The 21,514-nt window shown below is 38.8% G+C and overlaps 2 protein-coding genes and 1 long non-coding RNA gene across 14 annotated transcripts; 1 reads left to right on the top strand and 2 right to left on the bottom strand.

Moving 5' to 3' along the window:
• On the top strand, nt 2,060-7,557 carry CREBZF (CREB/ATF bZIP transcription factor). 7 transcript variants are annotated; one of them, XM_013979210.2, is made up of 5 exons: nt 2,060-3,433; nt 3,651-3,728; nt 4,802-4,870; nt 5,487-5,597; nt 6,632-7,557. In XM_013979210.2, the coding sequence occupies exons 1-2, from the start codon at nt 2,373-2,375 to the stop codon at nt 3,664-3,666; spliced, it is 1,077 nt and encodes a 358-aa protein (XP_013834664.1). In that variant the 5' UTR covers nt 2,060-2,372; the 3' UTR covers nt 3,667-3,728; nt 4,802-4,870; nt 5,487-5,597; nt 6,632-7,557. The 7 variants fall into 7 exon arrangements, with proteins under 7 accessions (XP_013834664.1, XP_005667254.1, XP_013834663.1 ...); XM_005667197.3 differs by lacking the exon at nt 5,487-5,597; XM_013979209.2 differs by having other exon boundaries at nt 5,487-7,500.
• TMEM126A (transmembrane protein 126A) lies at nt 11,305-20,933 on the bottom strand. Of its 6 annotated transcripts, none has more exons than XM_013979208.2 (6): nt 20,785-20,900; nt 20,016-20,075; nt 18,205-18,300; nt 14,538-14,731; nt 12,598-12,712; nt 11,305-12,124 (listed from the first exon to the last, which is right to left on the bottom strand). In XM_013979208.2, the coding sequence occupies exons 3-6, from the start codon at nt 18,291-18,293 to the stop codon at nt 11,932-11,934; spliced, it is 591 nt and encodes a 196-aa protein (XP_013834662.1). In that variant the 5' UTR covers nt 18,294-18,300; nt 20,016-20,075; nt 20,785-20,900; the 3' UTR covers nt 11,305-11,931.
• LOC110262216 lies at nt 12,225-12,587 on the bottom strand. Its single transcript, XR_002346970.1, has 2 exons — nt 12,435-12,587; nt 12,225-12,356 (listed from the first exon to the last, which is right to left on the bottom strand). It is a non-coding gene; the product is annotated as an uncharacterized LOC110262216 (long non-coding RNA).

The raw sequence follows: 21,514 nt of genomic DNA, 5'->3' as shown, positions 1-21,514 counted from the left end.
AAAAATATTGCTACAATCTATGTCACTGAGTGTTCCCCCTATGTTCTCCTCTGGGAATGTTATGGTTTCTGATCTTACATAAAGGTCTTTAATCCATTTCGTTTATTTTTGACTATGGTGTTAGAGAATGTTCTAATTTCATTCTTTTTCAAGTAGCTGTCCATTCACTCACTATTTTTTTGAGATATGGTAGCCAGCCACCAAGATAGCACTTAATGATTCTTTTTCCTAGTGTTCATATCCTTCCACAGTGAGTAAAGTCTGATTGGTGTGATCAAGGGAATTCTACAGAAGTGATCGTAAGTGATTTCCAATGGTAGATCATAAAAGACATTGCTGTTGCTTCCTTGGTCTCTTGGGTGATTCATTCTGGGGGAAGCCAGTGTAGACACTCGCACAGCCTGGAGAAAGGCCCACACAGAGAAAGAACTGAGCTTCCCCCAGGACCAACTTGTCAGCCACCTTGGAAGTGGATCCTCTAGTCCCAGCTAAGCCTTCAGATGACACCAGTTCCAGCCAAATTCTTCCTGAAGACCATGAGAATTCCAGAGCTAGACTGCATAGTCAAGGTACATACAAATTTCTGACCAACAGAAACTGTGAGAGATAATGTTTATTGTTATTTTAAGCCCTAACTAGGTAAGCAAATATTTATTGTTGTTTCAAGGTCTTGAGTAGCTCGTCAGGCAGAAATAGATAATTAATACATGGGGTCAATAGTACTGGCAGCAGCAGCATTCTTGAGGCCAACATTCCAGCTTTCTATTGACAACGTTCCCAACTGGGGCAGAAATAGCTGCTCCCTGTCAGGCCTGTTTGGCCACCCTATACTGAGAGGCATTCTTGATCACCCAGCCTAATGCCCCTCCTCTAGTTCTTCCAGTTACTTTGTAAGCACCTTCTCTCCATTACATCTTTTTCTGCTTAAAATACTTGAATTGGTTTCTATTTCCTACAACTGAGTATAACCTGGTAAGAACATCCATCTCAAATCAACAGCTAGACACTACAGGTGTTCCTGTTCAAGTTAGGAATAAGACACAGAAGTTAGTTATTAAAAGCATTATTTAACATCAATTTGGAAGTGCTATTTCATTATTAGTCAGTACAATGAAGTGAGTATTGCAAAGAAGATGGCAAAATTGTCATTATGTACAATAAGGTGATATGATTGTCTACCAGGGAAATTTGAATGAATAAGCTAAAAATAAAAACTATCAAGGAAGTTCAGTGGGTGAATCAGTTAAGAATTTAACAAAAAAAATCAACAGCTTTCCTATGTAGCAATGATAACCATTTAGAAAATATAAAAGAAGAAATAATCTAGTCTAGTAGCAAAAAATGCATAAAGTAACTGGGAAAAATAAATTAATAAATTTAATGCAACTTCCACGAAAATTCCAGCTTATTTTTGAACTTGGAAAATGTTATAAAGTTATCTGGAAGAATTAATGTTCAAATATAGATGAAAAATTCTGAGAAAGTATGAAATTCTGGGAGTATGTCTTATCTGCAACTTTGGGATGATTCTGCAAAAAAGAAAAATTGTTTTTACCAACCTTTACATACAGATAAAGCACATTTGACAAAAGGACAATTGTTGAACTGTTAAGTCTGAGTATTGGGTAGTAGTGTTCAATTAGAGTATATACTGCAATATTCTTTTACATACATATTCACATATTGTATATTTGGAAATTTTTAAAATAAAAACTTGGAAAAATTAAATTATATATGAAAGACTTATTTACCTCTCTTTTCTTCCAGTATTCTGTGTTTGAAAAAAATCACATGTTATAACGAAAGGAGAAAAGAATAATTTTCAAGAAGAATCTGATCATCAGGATAATTTTAAATTCATAAATTTGGTGTATCTAAAAGATCATTTCGAATGACAGTGGTTTTACTGCAGATGGAAGCTAGAATACAGGGACTGAGACTTGAGGGCCCAGAGGAGTGGCCACTCCTTAGATAAATCCTAGGTTTGTTGTTATTTTTGCCTCTGTTACTATGACATCACTGGAAATCTGGAGTTACTCCTACTCTCGACCTCACAGAACTCTCGCGATACCAGGCCCTGGTGGAGCGGGAAATGTGGTGGGAGGGGCCGGGCCGAGATCGACCGACTTCCGGCCAGGCCGTTGTCTGGGTGGCGCGGTCGAGTCATCGTTGGGCCTCGCCGCTCCGATCTCCCGTCCCTCCCCCCCCGCCGCAGCGCGGGGGGTCGACCAGCCAAGTGGGGGCGGGAGGTGACTCCGACCTTCCCCTTCACTTCGTTCTGGCCTGCACCCCGGCAACCTGCTCTGGGTCCTTGGGACCCGCGAGGCCCGGTCTGAGGGGCCGGGGCCTACGTGGGCCCGCTGCCGGGCCCCATGAGGCATAGCCTGACCAAACTGCTGGCGGCCTCGGGCAGCGACTCCCCAACCCGCAGCGAGAGCCCGGCGCCGGCCGCGACCTTCTCGCTGCCCCCGGACCTGAGCCGGGCGGCGGCGGAGGACGAGGGGACGGCGGCGGCCGGATCTCCTGGCCGCAAACAGCCTCGCGGAAACGAGGGCGAGTCGGAGGCCGGGAGGGGGGGCCGCGGCGGCGTGGCCGTGCGCGCGCCCTCGCCCGAGGAGATGGAGGAGGAGGCGGTCGCCAGCGTCCCCGGGGACGAAACGGAGGACATGGACTTTCTGTCCGGGCTGGAACTGGCGGATCTGCTGGACCCCCGGCAGCCAGACTGGCACCTGGAGCCCGGGCTCAGCTCGCCCGGGCCTCTCTCCTCGTCCGGCGGAGGCTCGGAGAGCGGTGGCCTGTGGCGAGGGGACGACGACGACGAGGCCGCGGCCGCTGAGATGCAGCGCTTTTCTGACCTGCTGCAGAGGCTGCTAAACGGCATCGGCGGCTGCAGCAGCGGCAGTGACACTGGCGGCGGCGAAAAGAGGCGGAGAAAGTCCCCCGGAGGCGGCGGCGGCAGCAGCGGCGGCAACGACAACAACCAGGCGGCGACAAAGAGTCCCCGGAAGGCGGCGGCGGCGGCCGCTCGTCTGAATCGGCTGAAGAAGAAGGAGTACGTGATGGGGCTGGAGAGCCGAGTCCGGGGTCTGGCAGCCGAGAACCAGGAGCTGCGGGCCGAGAATCGGGAGCTGGGCAAGCGCGTCCAAGCACTGCAGGAGGAGAGTCGCTACCTACGGGCCGTCTTAGCCAACGAGACCGGACTGGCTCGCTTGCTGAGCCGGCTGAGCGGCGTGGGACTGCGGCTGACCACCTCGCTCTTCAGAGACTCGCCCGCCGGGGACCATGACTACGCGCTGCCGGTGGGAAAGCAGCAGCAGGACCTGCTGGAAGAGGACGACTCAGCCGGAGGAGTGTGTCTTCATGTGGACAAGGATAAGGTGTCGGTGGAGTTCTGCTCAGCGTGCGCCCGGAAGGCGTCGTCTTCTCTTAAAATGTAGGGTCAAGTAATCTGCTCTTTATCCGCGTTTACCCCTTTCAACTCCCTTACACCATGTAAAACACCTTAGTGGGACATCTTCACTGGACACATTTCAGAGGAGGAAAAAAAAAAAAAAGTAATATTGAATCTTTAAGTGTTTAGCTAAAAGCATGAATGTGACACTGTAACCAACTCCTAATGATAACATGTGACTATTAAATCTCTCTGACAGTTTCTTTTTTAGGTGATTTCCTTCCTGCCAGGCTCCGTTGTAGGGGTTACAGAACAGTCGTTCCCGCCTCACAACCTGGTAAGGATCCATCTCTTCACGTAACGCTCATGCTCTGCTGCTTAGTCTACTTTAATGGGCAACATCTCAATTCGTGTGTGTGTGTGTGATTTTTTTTTTTTTTCTTTTTTGGAAGGTGGGAGGGGAATCTAATTTGGGCCCTGTCCACCCTGGAAACAGACTTGTGCTGGTCAGTAATGTATTCAAGATGCTTCTTCTGGTTGAAATAGCTGTTAATGTGTCCCCTTGTTCAGACTTGCGTGTACCTAGCTCTTCTGTCCCCAGTGTGGACATGGCCTTGGATGACATCGGTTCCAACTGTACACTGAAAGCTGCTAATAGAGATACAGTTTGGAGACAGTGACACAGGTGAAGTTGAATGGAAGTTCCGAGTTGTACAAGGTGCAAATTGGAATTCCAATTTTAGAGCAACTTTTCAGAGGTTGACAATAAGTACTTGGGGCATGCACAAATGTGATAGTTATTTTGCCGGAGATAACAGAAATCTCTTGAATAATCAAGAATGCCTTTTAGTTTTCTTAGGTCTAGACATACAGTCTATTCAGATTATAGGTTTTTATATCACCATTAGAGAAATTGGAAATTAATGTGCACATCAGACTCCTGTGTTGGTTAATTGAAGGGGGAATAAGCATGGTCAATGGAATGTCTCTTTGAGGACCAGCACAGTGATTATCCTATCACTGAGTATGAATAAATTGTTGAACACCTTTATTTTTGTTGTACTAAAATTTTAGGTTAAATTTATGTATGATTAGCTATTGACGGTTATGAAATGTGAATGAAAACGTGTAAAGTGAGGTTTCACAAAGAATCTTATTTTCCATATTTTAAGTCTTTGACCTATTTAAAAATAAGTTTTGAAATTGAGTGGTTCTGGCTACCTAATGACACAATTGACACTTTTCCCAAAGTTGGGACATAGTCTTCCCTTGAAGTACTCTATTGTCCAGTTGTATGGATTGAGTCACCATGTCCTTCAGTGTAAGAGGCATTAAGAAATTCTTTGTGAAACATCACTGTTTGATAAAGTATATACGTATTTAGCATCCTTGTTTTTCTTTGTGCTAAAGTGGATACAGCTGTTGGGGCAGAAGAGACGGGACCAGCTGCTGGCCACATTTCCTGCTTTATTTTAAAAGGTAGTATAAGAAATGAGGAAAAAGAGGTAATGTCAGGGCTTCTGCTTTTATTTTAAAATGTTCATAATTAAAAAGTATTTTCCAGCAGTCCAAAGATGTAAGTTATCTTACACATAATATGTTTTATTTTGTTGTTACTTGGTTATGAAAATGGAATCTTGTTCTTGCACAACTGTAAATGTTTTCTTGCTAGATAATACAATTTGAGACCTAACTTGGTCTCTGGTTTCCAGTGCATTACAGCATATTTTGTAAAATCATCTACTGCACTTGAGCATGAACGGATAGTAGCCAAACTCACAACCTGGAGTGACGAACCTGCTTATACGTAAGTGCAGGAGCAGGCCCCTCACAATGCAGCTGCATGGGTTTTTAGTGCCTACTGAATTATATATATATATATAAAAACCAAAAGTAGTTGGAAAAATTATTTGAAATGACTAATTTGTGCTATCATTATGGAATATGTTAAATGTAGCTTTTTGAAACAGAAGCCTTGAATTGAAATTTAATTAATACTTGAACATTTTGTATATATTTCTTTGTATATAATTTTGTGCAGTACCAATGACAAAAATACGGTGTCATAATAAAACCAGGTTTGTTGATCTTTCAGTTATGGGCTCAAAGAATTTATTCATCTCTAACATGACATTGGAAAATAATGGATGAAAATAGGAAAAATGATTGTTGTTAATGCTGTGGGTCTTTAAAGGTTCTGGAAGCAGTAAGTGCGTTTTTCTAAAAATTATCCCATTCCCTTGGAGTATTTTCTTCCTAACGTCAATGATTTTCCTGCATTATTTGAAGTTTGGGGCTGGGGAGAAACAGTAGCAAAGCTTTCTGAATTGGGATGCTTTGAAATTCCAAGTCTAGATTTTTAGAATGTCATTTTATAAATGGCAGTTTTTGGAAATACTTGATTAAGAACTTTTGAAAATGGAGATTAGTATCGAATATTTTAAAAGCTGCTTTGTTAGGTTCCTTATGTTTCAACTGTCTTTTCTTAGTTTCCATTTCATTCGTTTTTTTTTTTTTCTAATTTTGGTGACTTAGTGATTTTGTCATTTTTTACATCAGCGTCATGGTCTTGTTTTTACATGGTATTGCATGTACTTAGGACCTATCAGGGGCTTTAAATGAATTTGGTCATATTTATGTGTAAGCACATTTTACTGTAAATGTTTGGGTTTCTGAATTTACAACGGATCTGTTTATTTCAGTATGTAGTAAACAATATCTTAAAGTGTCCTATTCACTACTTGTTAATTAAAAAATTATGATTAATATGAACCTGTTGTCTTACTATTTTTAGAAAATTGTGTTTTGAATGATTAGTAGTTGGATAAAGGCCATTTCTAATGTGGATGGTTTAGAAATTTTCAGGTTTGGCTCTATGTAATGGATGAAAGCAATTTAGTGTTTGGGGAGTCTTTTTTAATTTTTTAATTTTTGTCCTAATTGTGCCTCTGTGGCAAAATGATACAGAAAGAACTAGAGTAAAGTGGTAGCTTTTAATATTTGTCTTCTGGTGGTGATAGGAATTCATACATTAATTGAACTAACACATCATATTGACCTACTATTTCTATCATATTGACTTGATGTTTCTGCACTTCCTTGACCAAACCTAACTAAAAGTCCACGTTTGTTAAAATGTAGTCACACATGATATAATCCAACAAAAAGTGTTCGAAATATTTTAAATTTTTGTGCATTTTATAATCACTAAATTAATCTCTCTCTCTTCTCTTTAAACAGCTTAGCAGTGTCTGCAAAAACGAATCTTTTCCTACAACCTGTTAACTGACTGGACTGATGGTAACAAAGTAATTGTGGGAGCCATGTCGGTCAAATATTTGGCATCTGCTGAAAAAATGAATGCCATTTTCAAGTTCCCAAATTACTTCTATACTGATTTCACTTTCCAGAAATGGAGATATGAAAAGATTCTCTGGAATCCTTGAAAGACTTAATAGAAATACATGAGACTAAGTTAATTTTGGAACAAAATTATACTTTTTTGTCTTTCACGGGAGTGATAACTCAGTTCTTTGCATACCTTTTAAAAATTGTAACCTTTGAAGAGATGGTAGTATTTCATCAAGGAATATTAGATTCTTTACGTAATCAAGAGCACATTCTATGGATTTAGATTTAGTGGAGTAGAATTACATAAACAGGCCATCAGTGATCACGAGGCATATCATGAGTTTGTATTTATTTCCTGGAACATGAGAGCTAATCTTAAGTACAGACACCTTGCTGTGAGGAATATAAAAGTTAATGTAAAGAGTAGTCTTTTTAAGTAGATGCACTGATTTGTCTGTATATCTTTGAAAACATTGATTATGAGAATGTGTGGGTAGTTAATTGCAATTCAGAGTAATGCCAAGATGTTTGGATTCTGAGGTTTTTGGCTTGAGCTTTCTGTGAGGACTTCTAAAAAATATTTTGAGGCTTCTAATGAATGGTATACTAGTTTCTGTGGTTTTATATTAAAATTTCTCTAGTATGTAAGGGCTTTAGTATTCTGGATGATATGGGCTTTTTTCATGGAATATGGTTGTTTTACTTAATTGAAAACATTTTTGCAGCTCATTACAAGTGTGAAAAAACACTCAAAACTCTGGTCTTTTTATTTCATTTTTGTTGGATTATGTTAATACATTCTTTCACCTGGCCTAGACTTAGTCATTTTATCTTACTGACTCATTTGTGAATGTGCAGATGATAGAAGTGGGAAGGGGCAGTAGATAGGCTTTTATTTCTTTTCTTTACAGAATGATTCATCATAATAACTACAGTTTGATATTTACTAAATTTATCAAATCCACTCAGTTTCTTGTAATTCACTACCTCTCATGCCAGGCAGCAAAGAGCATTCCCAGTGGATTATACTTAAGTGACTGATGGATGCTCCTAAAGTGTGAGCTATTTGGGGACCATAACTATTGCTTTGCTAGAACAGAGTGGATAATTCATTGATAATAACTCATTATCTTTTAAAATATTTTATTACCTAATTCAGCATTTTGGAGGTATACTTTAAGTTCTTACTAATTTAATCAGAATTTTAAACTAAATAATCTGATGATTAATGAATAGGTTGTATTTTCATGTGTTTAGTTTGTTTTCCCCAGGCTGTCAGTAGAGTTTTGAGATATTCCCAGATGGTTAAATTTTTATATTTTACTGTACTGTTTGTGCTGTTTTTTTCTTCAGAAACCAGGTAGTTACCATCTAAGGTAGGGATTCAGAAAGGGGAGTTCTTCCATTTGAAAGTTTTGCTTAGCTGCCACAGTATTTTTCACATACTTGAATACCTTAATACTCCCTTACTTAATACTGTCTCTGCCAGTTGCTCCCATCTGTCTTATAATACCAGACTGACCTCAGACCTCTGAGCTAGACTCCAAGTGGTCATTTACATTCAGTTTTAAAGTACAGAAGAGTTAGGAGCTCCCGTCGTCGTGGCTCAGTGGTTAACGAATCCGACTAGGAACCATGAGGTTGCGGGTCCGGTCCCTGGCCTTGCTCAGTGGGTTAAGGATCCGGCGTTGCCATGAGCTGTAGTTGTAGGTCACAGACGTGGCTCGGATCCCGCGTTGCTGTGGCTCTGGCGTAGGTTGGTGGCTATGGCTCCGATTAGACCCCTAGCCTGGGAACCTCCATATGCCCTGGGTGTGGCCCAAGAAATGGCAAAAAGACAAAACAAATAAATAAATAAAAAAATGAAGTACAGAAGAGTTAAACTGGAGATAAATTTTATTCAGAAAGTAAATTACTTTATCATTAGCAACATAAATCTGTAACATTTGAGAAAACAAATTTTAAAAGATACAGGTTAATAGAAAGTTGCCTTTTTCATTGCTTTGGTTACTGATAATAGTGTTTTGGTTTTTTTTTTTTTTTGTCTTTTGTTGTTATTGTTGTTGCTATTTCTTGGGCCGCTCCCGCGGCATATGGAGGTTCCCAGGCTAGGGGTTGAATTGGAGCTGTAGCCACCGGCCTACGCCAGAGCCACAGCAACGTGGGATCGGAGTCGCGTCTGCACCCTACACCACAGCTCATGGCAACGCCGGATCGTTAACCCACTGAGCAAGGGCAGGGACCGAACCCACAACCTCATGGTTCCTAGTCGGATTCGTTAACCACTGCGCCACGACAGGAACTCCTGATAATAGTTTTTATTCTTAGTTTTTTCACCTTTCAAGATTTCTTAGAATTACTTCCCCTACTTTTTAAAAAGAAACCAGTTCACAGTGTTTAATAATTTTTTATAGTTTTATTGACCCCAAATTTGTTTTGTTGAAAATATTGCTTAATTTTTAGTTAATCTGATTTAAAAACCAAGTTACTTGGTGTTTAGAACATTTGTGTAGCTCTGTTAATATGCATGGATTTGAATTTTATTGGTGACCCAGCTTCCTTTAAACTGTGCCACCAAATTCTTTATCTTTCCTTTATAACCACTGAAGTCAATTTCTTGGACCTCTCTAGCTTCTAATGTACTGTAGTCTGGGGTTTACAGATTATTTTAAGTATAGTATAATATGAACTTTCTTTTTTAAAGTAAGTATTCTGAATAAATTGTAAAAGATTTAAGTAGTTTGTTTACTGTGATAGAACTGAAATATTAAACTGTCTTCCTGGCCAAGGCAGTGTTCTTTAGGACTTAGCTAAATTGTAATGCAGATCACAGGAGGCTCAACACACTTAGTGCCCCCTGACCAAAAATTTTGGTAGACTTGTAGCAACAGGTTTAAAATAACATGCTCTTTGGCTTATGTTGCCCATTTTTACTAATTGAGATGATTTAAGAAATACGTGGTAGAGGACAGGTTTAGAAATACTTTTTGGTTACAGAACTCATTGTACATTTTAAAAAAATCTGTTTATAGTTGGTATTATGTTAGGGAACACGTACTGTGGAATATATAAGGATAAGGAAACAATTTGTACTAAATTATCAATTTAGTTTTATCAGTGGTTTTGAATATCTAAGTTGATTATAACTTTCTCTATTTTTAAAGAGCCTAATTCAGTAATTTGGGTTTATTTTTGAAGTCAGAAATTCTAATTTTTTTTTTTTACTGTGATAAAGAATTGTGCTTTAAATTAAAGTGACAGAATGCAGGTAAAATGTGTAATTTTGGTTCAGAAAGCTTATTTTGATATTTTAGCTTATAAAATAAACCGGGTTTTTTTGGTAGAGGTTTTTTGGTTTGTTTTTGCCTTATATGTTTTTCTCCCTAGTTTAAAAGTAAAGCATATTCATTGTAGAAAACTGGGATTATCCAAAGAGGAATCAGGATGAAAAAAATTATCTGTAAATCTATAGCCCAGAGAATACACAGTAAAATATAGATCCTTTTGCTTCATGATTGGGATTAACTTTTATCAAAATAGTTTGATAGGGAATATATTTTAGGTACCTGTTGACAAATCTTGCTCTGAAAAACTGAAAGTATATTTTGTTAATTTCAGTTTAATTTTAAATCTTTGGCTGCATTGCTTTCTTTAAGGAACTCTATTCCACTCCCAAAGCTGCCTGTTTTAGGTGACAGGCTAAATCCTCCTTTCATATAATTTTAAGTAGCAAAGATTATTTAACAGATCTGTCAGTCTATTTGGAAGGAATAGTTATGATGCTTGTGAATATGATCTAGGATGAGACTTAATATTTTGTTTGGTATGACTTGGCTTGTTTCATAGGTGTTGGCTTAGGTCTGTTGTATTGGCCAGTATGCAAGATTTTAGTCACGTGTGGCTAAAAAATTTAATCAAAACATTTAGTTCAGGCCTATTAGTTACATTTCAGACTCAGTAGCCATATATGACTAGTGCTGATATATTGTAAGATATAAAATATTTTCTCATCAGAAATTTTTTTGGAGTTCCTGTCGTGGCTCAGTGGAAACAAAACTGACTAGCATCCATGAGGACACAGGTTCAATCCCTGGCCAGTGGGTAAAAGATCTGGTGTTGCCATGAGCTGTGGTGTAGGACACAGACGTGGCTCAGATCTGGCATTGCTGTGGCTGTGGTGTAGGCTAGTGGCTACAGCTCTGATTTGACTCCTAGCCTGGGAACCGCCATATGCTGTGGGTGAGGCCCTAAAAAAAAAAAAAGTTTTGTTGGACAATGCTGATTTAGATGCTGTCACATAAAATGGTTTAATGAACTGAGATGAAATGTTTTAGGAAGGGGAACAGAATAGGTCATTTCACAAATTTAAATAATCTATTTTAGGAAGTGAGGAATAGGCTAGGGTATTTCAAAGAACAAAACCAGAAACAGTAGGAGGAATATGGCTGCCATTTGAATGCCTGATGTCAGGTGCTATGTTAAGTCAACTTACATACATTATGTTATATAATACCAATCTTGAGTGAGGTTACTGATAAAACTGAGGGCCAGACTTGTTTAGTGTCATACAGCTGAAAAAAAAAAAAAAAAAAAGGTTCAAGTCTATGTGATTGCAAAGAATTAATATACCACACTGGAGAAAAGCTTTCAAAGACAGATTTGGCTTCAATCTTACAGTTGTCCAAGGATATAAAAAGATGACTTTTGAAATAGGTGTATCATTAGGACAGCTCAAGCTGAGCCTGAATAATCACGTCAAGAATGCTAGAATTGATCCCTCTCTGAGGAATGTTTTTAAACATGTTCTAAGATCCTGTGAATGAACTACCTATGGGAAACAGTGAATTGAGAAAATGAAGTAGAACATTAGTGTACTGATACTCCTCCCACACCTCCATTTTCATTCCTGTTTGGATTCTTTATGAGGTGTTCAGTGAAAATTTTTATATGGTTATTTTTTTCCTCTGTGATGACCAAACTCTGCCTAATGTAAAAGAGTAGAGCAAGCAGTGTGGGAGACAATACTGGGAAAACTAGAGAAGTTATGCTCTTGTTTAAGTGGTAGTATGGACCAGCCTTTTGATCCCAGAATTGTACCGCATGTGATAAGTTTTAAGTCTGTGTTTACTCATACTTAGACAGAGGTTATTTTTTACAATTTTATTCTTGTGTACAGACTTGTTTTAGAATCAGTGCATTTCCAGGCCAGGTTCAGGTAACTGAAGAGCCTTTATAAGTACTTTATATTGTCTAGACCCAAGGTATGCTCCAAACCCAGTCTGGAGCAAAATGGGAAATAACATCTTTCTAAAGACAGGCTTAGAAATCCTCATCCAGTAATTTAAGATGTTTCCTTTCTCAGGTAGCAGTGCTGAGTTATACCTGTAAGAAAACATTGAGACAGTTCACTAGAAAAGATAGTTTTATCAAGGGGCAAACCTGTATACAATACCTATTAATCTTGGAAGTCTTAAAATAAAACTAAGAGTGCATCTGAGGATAACTGAATTATTTTGGTTTATAGCTAGACATTTTCTGATAGACTTATTCAGACTAACATTATGCATATAATGTAGCTTTTACGCTAGTCAGGGTATTGTTGGTAGCTTTGTAGCTGACATTCATTTCAGGTCTCAACTTGATGTACTGAATGTCAGCTGAATGTTACTGAATCTCAACATCAAGTTGAGACCTGACATTACACATCCAGGAGATAATATGATAGTTTCTAGAACTGTTTTCAAATTCTTGAGCAGTATTCCTTGATTACTGTTAAGAAAAAAATCTTACCTCTTTTAAATCAAACAAGTAAGTTATTGAAGTTTTTCAGTGAGTGATAAAACAAATAATCCTACCTGGCTGCAAGGCCACCATTCACAGGTAGAGCCAAGAAAACAGGATACAGACCACCAAAAACAAGACCAACCAATCCACCTCGTATTATGGTACAGGTTTCACAATGCAAATCACCTAGAAAATAAAATAGTTCTGCAAATCGACAGGCAAGCAAACATGATTTAAAGAAGGCAAGATCCCCTTATGTGTACCTCAGATAATCTGAATTTTCAGGCAGTAAATATAGTAAATGCTTTTCTACATGGCATGTTAAAAGGTATAATGTATGAATAATCTAAAACAGCAAGGAATAACTGATAAAACCATCTTAGGAAAAACTCACTTGTTCTGACCTTGGATATAATAATCTAGGTTTGCATGGTTTCTGGTTTTCAGCACTTGTATTAATAAACCTGAGCTAACATTTTTGTCTTTAAGAAGCATTTTAGGAGTTCCTGCTGTGGCAGAGAATCAGTGGCATCTCTGGAGTGCTGGCCTGGTACAGTGGGCTAAGGATCTGGCCTTGCCATGAAGGTCACAACTGCAGCTTGGATCTGATCCCCGGCCGGGGAACTCCATATCCCACGGGGTGGACAAAAATGGGTGGGTGGGGACACACACACACACGCTTTTTTAAACTCATGGGGAATTTGTTTTAACAATTTGATTCATCTTACATTTTTACATTATATAGTGTGATTTTATTTTTATAAAATCCTATAATCATTTCCAAGTAAGTACAAGGTATTAAAATTAGAAAGCTAAGTTCACCTTTGTTTTCACTGATTCTTTTCATTTCATTGTGGACTAGGTTTCCCTGGATCATAAAAATTCTTTATACTCTGATCTTGACTGATTCAAGCAAAATATTCATCCAATTTAAATAAATTTGGAGTAGCACTTACAAGAATGTAAATGGACTGCCTCCCTCCCCACCACTACCTGTGGTAATAAATTTTTTTTAAGTGGCTGTATCCACAGCATATGGATGTTCCTGGGCCAGGGATTGAATCTGAGCCACAGCTGTAACCTGTGCAGCAGTAGCTGTGGCAATGCCAGATCCTTTAACCCAATGGGCCATGCTGGGGGTGGAACCCATGCCTCTGTAGTGACCTGAGCTGCTGCAGTCAGGTCCTTAACCCACTGTACCACAGTGGGAACTCCTGGTAATTTTTTTTTTAATTATTGAATATTTTGTAATGATTTAATTGTACTTGGAACACTCAACAAATACGGTAAACTGTCCAAAGGATATCAGCTCTCCATGTATTTTGTTTTTTGGTGGTTTTTGTTTTGTTTTGTTTTTTGGTCTTTTTGTCTTTTCTAGGGCTGCACCCAGGGCATATGAAGGTTCCCAGGCTAGGGGTCTAATCGGAGCTGTAGCCTCCGGTCTACACCACAGCCACAGCAATGCCAGCTCTGAGCCACGCCTGTGACCTATACCACAGCTCACGGCAGTGCTGGATCCTTAACCCACTGAGCAAGGGCAGGGACCAAACCCGCAACCTCATGGTTCCTAGTCGGATTTGTTAACCACTGAGCCACGATGGGAACTGCTAGATTTCCATGTATTTTGTATGTATATACATTTAGTCTTGAGAGATTTACTACACGAACAGTCTTGTTCCCATAAACATTTTTTTCCTTTGAAGAAACTTCTGTAATTTTTTCTTTAAATTAAGGCAGCATTTTTTAGAAATAAAATTTCCAAATATTTCTTACTTATTAGCACCGAGAGAATTTAGATAAAGGAACATATTTAGAATTAGTATGATTTTATTTGTTTGCATGCAAATACGAATTAATTGCTACTTCACACAGAGAGGCTAGCAAGGTTCAAAATTATCCAAGTAATGACTACATTATAGCATGTAGCTACTTGCTATTAGTATTTAAGGATTAATGTAAGGCACAAATAATGTATACCAAAGCAAACTTGCGATAGTAAAACAGAATTTACCTGTACTCAAAGGTAAGCTTATAAAACCTTGGTAAGAAACATGTGCTGTCAAAAATGGGATCACTGCCATTGGTAAGCCAGCAGCTATACGAGCCTGTGTCACATGTAAGATGCGTCGAAAATGACTATTTGCTATTAGGCCACAGAGAGCAGCATTAATTCCAATGTATGTTGATCCACTTTCAAGCAGATTCCTGAGTGAGGAAAAAAACAGTAACTTTTTGGGCTCTGTTGTATATGTAAGCTCTCCAATAATTCTGGCATATGTTATAGAATTTAACAGGATTTAAGGAATAAAAGAGTCAAACATTTATACCTTACAGCTCTATAAAACAAAGGCCTTTTAAAATTATGTTTTACATATAGAGTTTTATTCTAAAAGGCTTTAATGTGGTTGATTAAAGACACAGTGATAGATTTAGTTTTGCTAAATGTATTCTGTGATTTTGCAAAAGATATTGGAATGGAAAATTTCCCCCAACTATATAGCAAGGAAGAGCTTCTGAAGAGTCTGATTTGGATGCCTCTCTAGGCTTTCATGATACCCCATACTTAACTTCTGTACTATAAGGTGATACTGTCTTATCGCTGATTAACATGTCAGGCTTCCCCAGTAGTCTGTAAACAACGTGAAGAGAATGGATACAAAGATATATGCATCTTGGTTTCAATAGCACCTGATACATAAAAGGCATTCATTCAGTAAAGTGGAGTGTTTCCTTTTACTCTTCCTTGAAGCATTAGTCAGGATTGGCAGATTTGGAGGAAGACAAAGAGTTAAGGGATACTCTATGCTATATATTTTACAAGATTTCATTGAAATAAGAATAAATTGATGCTTTGGAATATAAGTGGTAGAACTGGGTTTTAAGCAAGGCATGTGAGTTTTAAAATGCATGTTCTATGCAACCCTCAATCTGCTGAATACTGAAAATATTCCAATTTAGATTCTTCAGCCTACCACTTAACTTTTTTACTTATCAATTTTCTCATTACTCTTAATTAGGCAAACTAGCCACACAATGCCCCCTCTAACTTACATGGTTAACATTCATCTTAAGACAGCTTTTCTAGGAATTCCCAATTGAGCTTTTTATGTTGTATAAGGTATTACATGTCACTTTGCAGTCATAATGGCATTTGACGTTCAATCACTGAGCACCTACTGCATGCAGCAGTCTTAGTGATGAAGGCACAAAAATTATCTTTTACCTTTAGTGTTTCCATAGTTTATCACTGGAGAATAAAAGACATGTAAACTTGAGATATGACAGAAGTGTACTTAAGTGGTGATGGCAATACAAAGGAGGCAGTTTAGAAACTGAGAGTACATCATTTAAATTGGGATGAGGGCCTAGAGAAACTAGGCCATACAAACAGTAACAACAGAAAACACATAACTGCAAAAAGACCTGTGTATTTTTGTGGGAGCTGAGGGAATGGGAAACTTGAGGACTTCCTCTAAAATATTTCATGTTCATAACAATACTATGAAATACATAATCTCCATTTTTAGTCACAAGAACAAATGCTCAGAGAGGTAAACAATTTGCCCATATATTATACATCAATTAATTATTAAAATACATTATATGTTGATAGTGTTAAATATAAAAAAATCACATAAATAAGTACCTAAATGTAACAAGGAGTGTAACTGGAATATGAACAGCAAAATTTGCTGTCTCCCAACCAGATTTTAATTTCATGTTGCTTAAAGTCACTTTTCTTTTTTTAGGGCCACACTTGCGGCATATGAAGTTCTCAGGCTAGGGGTTGAATTGGAGCTGCAGCTGCAGGCCTATGCCATAGCCACAGCAACATCAGATCTGAGCCATGTGCTCGAACTACACCACAGCTTGCCGCAACACTGGATCCCAGTCAAACCTGCATCCTCTTGGATGCTAGTTGGGTTTGTTATCACTGAGCCACAATGGGAATGCCAAAGTCACATTTTTTTTTTTTTTTAGTTAATAATTCAATACAAAATTGTTATTATCTAGCAGCCCGACTGCCAGTCAGTGTTCCTGAAAAGTGCCATACAATTAGTAATGTAAACTCATGACTTTTTGACAAGATACACTCACAGAATAACTAGATAGATGAACTATGATACACTCACAGAATAACTAGATAGATGAACTAAACACATGAAATAAAAGACCAGATTTAATATTTGGCAATGAAATACACATCAAATTACTATAGATTAGTAAGTGAAGTGTTTGATGTTAAGTTTCATAAACTTAAGATCTCTTCAAATTATTGGTATACTTATCTAACTGGTAATGCAAGAAATGGTTCAAATTTAGGAGAAGTAGGATAAAATATGAAGAGGCGAAAAATAGAGAATAAGGCAAAGATATATGCTGTCATCTGCCCTGTTTAGGTGCCAGTGTTTGAAAACAACTTACTACTTCCAAACTAAAGCTTACTTTGCAGTTCCAGCTTACTTCCCTACTGCTTACTCTTCGAATTGGTGAAAATCCCGGTAACACAACTGCTTAATTTTCCTCAAGGCTGTTATATCTCCTGTTTTTTGGGGGTCACTCTTTCTGCTTTTCCTACCTTGTTGGGCCTGGAAATATGGGCATAAGTCTCTTTTTTGCTTGGGAAGTTTTTTTGTTTACCTCTGGAAAGCAGTAACAGGATGTGCCAGCATGTATGTGTGGTTGGGGGGGAGTTTGGTATACAGTTTATGAAATCTCACCACGTTCTTTTTACTGCCCTTGGTTTATAGGCTCTCCCTTGTTGAGCTGGTAAGTGGCAGCAAGACAGTAAGATTATACTTCCACATGTATTCCAAATCCATCCTTTTTTTTTCTTTTTTAACCTCAGCTGCAACCACTAACTGTTCACCAGGATTGCTATGCCAGTTTTCTTACTGGTTATCTTCTTTTCTCTTCTCCCTTAAATCTGTTTTCCAAAAAAGCAGCTGAACTCTTCTTGGGAATTGTTAACTGGATCATTCCCTGTTTAAAACTCTTCCTTATAAAACCTTATCCCCACTCTCCTTGTACTTTAGTAACATTGGTTCCTCAGACAGGACAAACTCATTGCTATCCTGTGACCTAGGCATATACCATTCTTTCTTCTCTGCAGGCTGGCTCTTCATTTTGGTCTCAGATTTTCAGTTTAAATGGAACCTCAAGAGAGGCTGCCTTGCCAAAGAGGTCTAAGAACATTTTGCAGAAGTGTACTGCAGTTCACTCAGTGTTGTCTTCAAAGATCATTTTGTTTCTTATATAAATTTAATATCTTAAAGATCTTTTAGCCACAATCCTATTTGTCTGCCATTTCTGTCTAGCCATGTGTGTTACATGGTGCACTCTTAGACTGGTAAGCATGGTGATAGGAAAAACAGTTTAAAACCTAAAGTTTTGTTATTTAAATTAGTCCATAAGTGTTTACATTTGACTCTAAGCCAAATGGAAAAAAAAAGAACTATCATGTGTCCAAAAAGATTCGTCCAAAGAAATGAATTGTAGCCTCGACCTCAAGTAAAATGGTTAATCTCTCTGGGCCTTTGTTTTCTCATCAATGCAAGAAAAAAATTCAGTTTCCTTCTGACATTCTATGTTATTTATATTCAAACCAAATAAATTTGAGATGAATCAATGATGAAAATCTACCTGATAACAATGATTTAATTAAGAAGGGATCTTACCTTTCTGCTTCTGGAAGTTGGTTGGTTTTTCTGGTTATGGTATCAATTAAGTTTTCCTTGATTGTATCATCTGGTTCATGATTTTCCATCTTGAGCCTTAAATTAAAATACTATTTTTTGATGATGTATATCTATAGAAAAACAGCAAAAAGGCTTACAAAAAACCTTCTGAAGACCATAAATATTTAATTTTTTAAAAAATTAGCCACAGCTTGATTTCATAATATGAAAAATTAATGCCTAAACACTACCCTCCCCCTCAAAACCCAATTCTATGTGAATTGAAACCAGAATATGAAACACAACACATAAGGCTTGTAGGAAAAAAACACAAAATCTTTGTAACACTTAAAAATATTTTAAATTTCCCAATAGCACTAACCATAAAAGACATAAAGCTAATATTAAACTAATATTAACTAAAATGAACTTGTGTTTATCAATAGATACCACAAAGATAAACTAGTGTGGGAGCAAATGTTTGCTATGTAACTGACAAAGGAGTAGTTTGTATCCAGAATATACAAATCAATAAGAATAACAAGCAACCTAATAGAAAAACTTTTAAAAGATCTGAACAGGACTTCATAAAGAAGAAAGCCAAACCTCACTATAATCAGGGAAATAGAAATTAAATTTCAATTATTGACTGGAATGTAAGGTAACTGAAACTCACGTCCTGCTGGTGGAAGCATAAATTGTGCCCCCCAAAAAGAATTTTGGTATTATTTAATAGGTAGAAGACACATACTCAGCAACTGCACTTCTAGGTGTATTCTAGAGCAGAGGTCAGCAAACTTATTTAAAGGGCCAGAGAGTAAATATTCTAGGCTTTACAGGAAACATAATGGTTTTTGTCAAATACTTGTATTAAGTGACTCAATATAATGAATATTTTGGGGCATTCCCATTGTGGCACAGTGGAAACAAAGCCGACTAGTATCCATGAGGATGTGGGTTTGATCCCCGGCCTCCATCAGTGGGTCAGGAATCCAGCATTGCTGTGAGCTGTGGTGTAGGTAGCAGGCTTGGCTCAGATCCTGAGTTGCTGTGGTTGTGGCGTATAGGCTGGCAGCTGTAGCTCCAATTTAACTCCTAGCCTGGGAACTTCCATACGCCATAAGTGGGGCCCTGAAAAGCAAAAAAAAGAAAAAAGGTATTCTGGCTGGCTGTACAGAGGAAATAAGCTATAGGCTTTCTTCTGGACCACTGGAGGGTGGTTTATCTCTGCACTAGTTGAGGTGAATAAAGAAGTAAGGGGATGGGTGAATGAAGAATTTTAGCCTGAAGATTTAGAGTACTAAATAAGATTTCATGGTAGCAGAGCTAAGAAAAGCGAAAGTTCAGAAATAAAGGACTTTTTTTTTTTCTTTTTTTTTTTTTAGGGCTGCACCTGTGGCATATGAAGGTTCCCAGGCTAGGGGTCGAATTGAAGCTGTAGCTGCTGGCCTACACCACAGCCACAGCAACGCCAGATTTGAGCTGTGTCTGTGACCTACACCACAGCTCACAGCAACGCCAGAACCTTACCCACTGAGCAAGGCCAGGGATCGAACCTGCGTCCTGTGTCCTTATGGATGCTAGTCAGGTTCTTTTCTGCTGAACTACCACGGGAACTCCAGGACGTGGTTTTATGAAATTAAATTTTCTTGGTTCATCATTCATTTTCTGTGAGATTAATTTACACACCAACAGATATTTACTGGGTAGCCAGTAGATATATGAGAGACCAGGAAAATGTTCAGTGCACTGAAATTTCATATCCCTGCACTTATTAACGTAAGTACTACAATGTAGGCTTAGAAATTTACCTCTGTGTTTCTTGGATGCAAATTTCTTGAGGGCCTTGGTTACATGATAGGCTCTTTGCCCTACAGCAATATTAGTTAATATTAGTTTAATTATTAGGAATAATTTTGTGTTCTGGGGATGGGGGTAAGGGGCGGTGCTGGAGTGAGATATAAAAATCAAATTTAGTATATATAAAGTGTACAGTATATATGTCTGAAATGTTTGAAAGTCCAGCTTAGTGCTATCACTAGAAAGTTTTCTGTTCCATGCTCTGCATATTGTTGAGGTTCCTGGTTCTGTGAACTAGCCATTTCTAAGGCGTAGATATTAAAAGTCACCCTTATTTTTGTAAAAGTTCTGATGAAGCAGCCAGGAGCAGGCCACGGTTATTACCCCGGTTATTAATAAGTCCCTATCAAAGACAATGCCACGTTTAAATATTACAAACATTTCAAAAGGTTTTTGCACTAGCTACCTTTCATGGCTCAGGATAGCTCCTAAAATAGACAAAATTAAATTAGGTCAAGGTGACTCTCTAAATCGGCAGTAAACCTGGAATTAAATTCAAGCAGTCTTTCTCCCCCTCCTCCTAGGCTTAATTTAAAGATAAGGCCTTTTCTTTTCGGGTGGAAAGTGAAGGGACTGTGTCGGTGCCCTAGAACCGACTTCTCCCCTTCCGACTCAAGTCCTGGGATCTCATTCCCGCGCTACAGGTGAACAGCACGTCACCACGCCGAGCTTCTCTTGATATTGCGCGGTTTACTGCACCCCTTTTCCCGGAACCAGTACCTTACTTTCTCCTTCCAGCAGTCGGGGCCTCTTCTGGTCTTCCTCAGCCACGCGAAGGTTCACTCCAATCTTTGCGCAACGCGCCCGGGCGCAGCCATCTTTCTGACACGTGACGCGGTCCGGGGCGGGCACTGGGGGGCCGCGCGGCTGGTGATTGGGCTACCAGGAGGGAGGTTGCACCCAGGACCTTCCCTCGTCGGGAAGGTGCTGTGCCTCCCAGCAATGAAGTTTGGCTACCGTGCAGGGAACTTACTGCTTACAACCTACTCCCGCCTCTCGGAACAGAGCTTTCGGAAATTGAGAAATTTCCAGATTTCCCCTTTCGTTGTCTCTTTCGTTGAAAATCTACCTCTGGTAAGTTCCTTAAAACTTCCTAACCATTAGATTATGTCTCATGTATTGACACTGGCTATGTGAAAAAAAACCTGCATAGCCCTGGGCATACGAGATAGGTACCTGAGATTTCTTTGCTCCATTGATTGTCTGTTCTCCCTTAGATCTTGAACTTCTTGTGCCATGTTACGGTTTGGTTGATTGTGCCATCGAAATCCGAACACTTTAAGTGCCAGCAGGAGCATTCTCCGCCCCCCACCCCCGCCCAGTAGAATACTGTTTATAAAAAGGAGGAGTAGGTGAATGAGGCGAAAGAAAACTTTTCAGAGCGAGGGAGTCTTGTAGCTCCCTGAGGACAATTAAGAACCAAAGTCTTGAACCAAATTTCTGGAGACCC

Source organism: Sus scrofa, chromosome 9, assembly GCF_000003025.6.
Source record: "Sus scrofa isolate TJ Tabasco breed Duroc chromosome 9, Sscrofa11.1, whole genome shotgun sequence".
In the NCBI taxonomy this organism is placed as follows: Eukaryota; Metazoa; Chordata; class Mammalia; order Artiodactyla; family Suidae; genus Sus; species Sus scrofa.
The sequence above is the reverse complement of the archived record's forward strand: the minus strand, read 5'-3'. Positions and strand labels throughout refer to the sequence as shown.